Source organism: Anarrhichthys ocellatus, unplaced genomic scaffold, assembly GCF_004355925.1.
Source record: "Anarrhichthys ocellatus isolate YVR2014 unplaced genomic scaffold, GSC_Weel_1.0 scaffold3302, whole genome shotgun sequence".
Taxonomy (NCBI): domain Eukaryota; kingdom Metazoa; phylum Chordata; class Actinopteri; order Perciformes; family Anarhichadidae; genus Anarrhichthys; species Anarrhichthys ocellatus.
In genome coordinates this window covers 1,890-5,900 of record NW_022283276.1, presented here as the reverse complement: position 1 = coordinate 5,900, position 4,011 = coordinate 1,890, and the positions used below count along the sequence as shown (strand labels likewise).

At 40.7% G+C, this 4,011-nt stretch overlaps 1 protein-coding gene across 1 annotated transcript; it reads left to right on the top strand.

Annotated features, from left to right (window-relative positions):
- Positions 1 to 91: 91 nt before the first annotated feature.
- Positions 92 to 2,996, top strand: LOC116378881 (PHD finger protein 21B-like; the record flags this gene model as incomplete). Its single annotated transcript, XM_031840787.1, has 6 exons — positions 92 to 164; positions 491 to 513; positions 827 to 985; positions 1,211 to 1,277; positions 1,450 to 1,553; positions 2,483 to 2,996. Coding segments are annotated over 6 exons (786 nt in total), but the record flags the coding sequence as incomplete, so codon positions are not given.
- Between the last annotated feature and the right edge of the window lie 1,015 nt (positions 2,997 to 4,011).

The window sequence follows — 4,011 nt, the reverse complement described above, 5'->3', positions numbered from 1 at the left end:
ATTATTACATTAAATCATTTATTACACTCTTATTATTACATTAAATCCTTCATTAAACAGGTGAAGTCTCTTTAATGTTGTTTAACGTGAGTTTCTTCTTTGTTCGCAGCGTAAGCGTCTGGCGTCTCATTATCTGAACAGTTCACTCTTCCTGTCGGCACGAGGTAAAAAAAACACAAACTAACAAAAAACCTCAAAACTCAGAGAAGCAAAGAGACTTCATGTGGTTTAATATTTAGTATTTAATATCTGCTTTCAGAGAGGAACTAGAGACACATTGATATCTTTATTCAGCTTGTTAAATGAATATGTAACCATAAATCATATAGATACATTAGAGCATGTTTAGGTGTTTTGGGTCAGGCTAGCAGTTTCCCTCTGCCTCCAGTGTTTGTGCTAAGCTAAGCTAACCGGCTCTGCTGCATGGCCTCAGCTCTCACCTGTGTGTCTCTGCCACTAACCGTCTGCTCTGCTTCCATTCACACGCAAGACTCTGAGGATCTCTGCTGGAAGGTAGGTCACATGACCAGTGATGTCACGGCCCTGTCACCTGTGTGTGTGTGTGTGTGTGTGTGTGTCATGTAGAATGTAGAACGACTTTACTAAAAAGATTAAAACTGATTTATGAATAAAAGAGAGAACTTGTCATTTCACTGCTGCTCTTCATCTCATCTTTATGTTCATATTTATCTATTGAATTAACATTGAAACATTTTGTCTCCAGTTTGTTTAGCTTCAAATAAAACAAACTTTACTGTAAACGTAACGTCTTTTCTACACTTATTGACCGTGACGTTTACGGTAACTCTGTTTTCTGTGGCGTCAGGAGGACGTGGAGCATGACGACCACTGTGCCGTCTGTAGGGAGGACGGAGAGCTGCAGCCCTGCCACAACTGCCCCAGAGCCTTCCACCCAAACTGCCTCCACCCGCCACTCAAAACCCCCCCCAGAGGAGCCTGGTACTGCCCCAAGTGCCAGAAGAAGGTCTGAGCTCGACTTCATTGTACACGCCTCAATGAACTAAAACTGTCAGATATGAAGCTCAGTTCCTACTTTATATTACTCTCATAATTATTAAAAATAAATATAGTTATGTCACCTCATGTCAGGCTCCATTTAGACACAGAGTGATGCTGACTGTATATGTTCAGTATAAATGTGTTTCTGGTTTAATAAATCAATAATTCACTTTTTCTGTCTGATCTTCAGGTTCTGAACAAAGAAAACATGTCGTGGCCGCAGAACTTTGTTCAGTCCTACGTCACACACAAGACGGGTAAGAACCAGCTGCTACCAGTGTGTGTGTGTGTGTGTGTGTGTGTGTGTCGTTGTGTTGTTTCACAGCTGTACTGATGACGTGTGTGTGTGTCGTTGTGTTGTTTCACAGCTGTACTGATGACGTGTGTGTGTGTGTGTGTGTGTGTGTGTGTGTGTGTGTGTGTGAGCAGTGAGGCAGGAGGAGAAGCGACGGCTGCTGAGACGAAACACCGAGCTGAAGAAAGAGTGCTCTCACCTGGAGGAACAAGACGAGAAGCTCAACGACACGCTCAAAGTAAAGCCGCTGAAAGGGTTAAATGGATGAATGAATAAGGGAGCGCTTGATTTCACCACCTCCTCACTAAGACGGGTGTACCTGGTAGTTTGACGTTCTGGGTCTGTTTGCTGGTTCTCTTTGTCTTAATTCAACTCTCATATCTTTACGGTAGATATGGAGCTACAGCTAGTTAGCTTAGCTTAGCATAAAGACTGGAAACAGGGGGAAACAGCTAGCCTAGCATGTTTCTGTGTTTGGTTTCTCTTTTTGCAGCGCGTCGACCTCTGAACTATAAATCCACATTATATATTCATTGAATTAACATATAGTATATATATGTATATAGTATAATATACATAAATATTATTGTATTCACATTAATTTAAATTGTCATGATTAATTGCTGACCGTCATGTAATATTACTTTGTTTGGATTAACTGAATATGACGGGAATTTAGTTCTATTTGATTTATCTGCTTATTATTTTTTACAAATATTTACTACATAATATAATCCACTGTTCATATCAAACAAAACCAAAAGCTGTACAAGATATTCATCTCTTTGTGTGTTCGTACTAGTTTGTAAGTTGTTTTCACATTGTGATATAATTATTTCAATAAAGTTGGTAAAACAAAAAAAGCCGCTAACGTAGCCGCTATCTATGACGGTGTATTAGTGCCACTGTGCCCCCCCCACATGTCTTTCCTTTGTGAGGTCGGATCAACATTAAACACTGTGGTGCAAAATATATTAATTATATTATTATTTATTTTTGTTCATTAATTTCAGAGATTATTCAAGTTTTTATATTTATTTTATGTTGTGTTTTTACCGTAAATGTACAACTTAAAATCTCGTAAATTCTGAGTATTTTTCCTAATATTCTTTATTATGTTCTGCTACATGTCGGCTGGTTTGTAATAACTCGTGTGCTCGTGTGCAGCAGTGCATGGACCTGAGGGAGCGTCTGTTGGGGCAGCAGAGAGACACTCAGGCGTCACTGGAACGCCTCAAAGCTCTGATCCGGTTGATCCAACGCGACCAGCTCATCCAGGTCACCATGACCACCACCGCCACCATCGCCGCCGCCGCCTCCTCCCTGCTCTCTCAGTCCTGGATCAAACCCACCAGCACCGTCACCGCCGCCCCCCCCATCGCCGCCACCGCCGCGCCCCCTATCGCCGCCACCGCCGCGCCCCCCATCGCCGCCACCGCCCCCGTCATCGCTGCCGTCCCGGGCCCCTCGGCCACGCCCCTCCAGCAGAAGAGCCACGCCCACAGCCAGGATGACGTCAACAACTAGACGCGGACCTTTTTTCCACGCGGACCTTTTAAGGGCAGTGATGAGTTCCTTCTTTTGTCTGAATAATATCTGAAACCGTCTTTTCTTTCCTCCGAAGGAGCTGAAAGAAAAGACACAAAAAAACTTGAGAAAAAAAGAAGCGTCTTCACTCCCATTCAAGTATTTTTTAAAAACCCAACACCTACAGTGCTTACGAGATTTCTTTTTTTATGTTATTTTCTATTTATTAACGTTGTTGGCCTTAATGTATTTATTACTAAAGTTAGATTACAGTGCTGCTGCCGCAGGAACATGACAGGAGTTCCTGTGGGCGGTCCTAAAGATATTTCCCTTTTTTAAAACACAGGTCTGATTATTGTTCTGCATAAAGCGAGAGAGAACGTAGAGTTAGTGCTAGCTGAAGGAAGGACTGTACATTGATATATCTCAGTAGATGTTTGTTCTCATTCTCATATGAACAATGTTTTTTGCCATAATAATTCAGGAAAAATGTTTTTCATCGTGTATGTGAACGCATACGAGCCTTCAAAACAAAAAACAGAGAATAACTTTTTTTCAGTATTAATAGAGTTAAAGTCAAAGAAAAAAGTATTTAAGATAAAACTACAGAAATGAGCGTTTCTAGTGGAGATTTTAGTATTTTCATGCTGATGCCTGTTGATAAATGTAAGTTTGGAGTATTCAAGGGGATCACTGTACATATGTTGTATTATTATTATTATTATGAGTATCATTGCAGTTTTTTTTTTACTGAAGTCACACATCTGAAACAGGTCGAGTCTCTGAACCTTTAACTGTTTTCTGCTCGACGGCAACGCGAACAACAAGAGGACACAAACAGCGGCGTATCTAGGCAACTGTTGACAACAAATCTATTTAAAGTGAAGGAGAAGGGGGGGTGGGTTATAGAAAAAACCTTGAGATCAAAGTTGTAAATTAACGAGAAAGAAATCCTAAATTTGTCATGAACCGTATTTTTATGCAGAATCAGCACATTATCATCAGCGTATGAAGAGATAACAGTAAATATGGTTCTGTTCAGAAGAAAACCTTTAATTTAATCTCATTTATTTTATTCATGAGTTGATTTGTTTTCTGGGGAATAAGCCTCCTCTCACGGTTCTGTACTTTATTTATATTAAGTTTTTACCCACAATGCCCGGTACGCC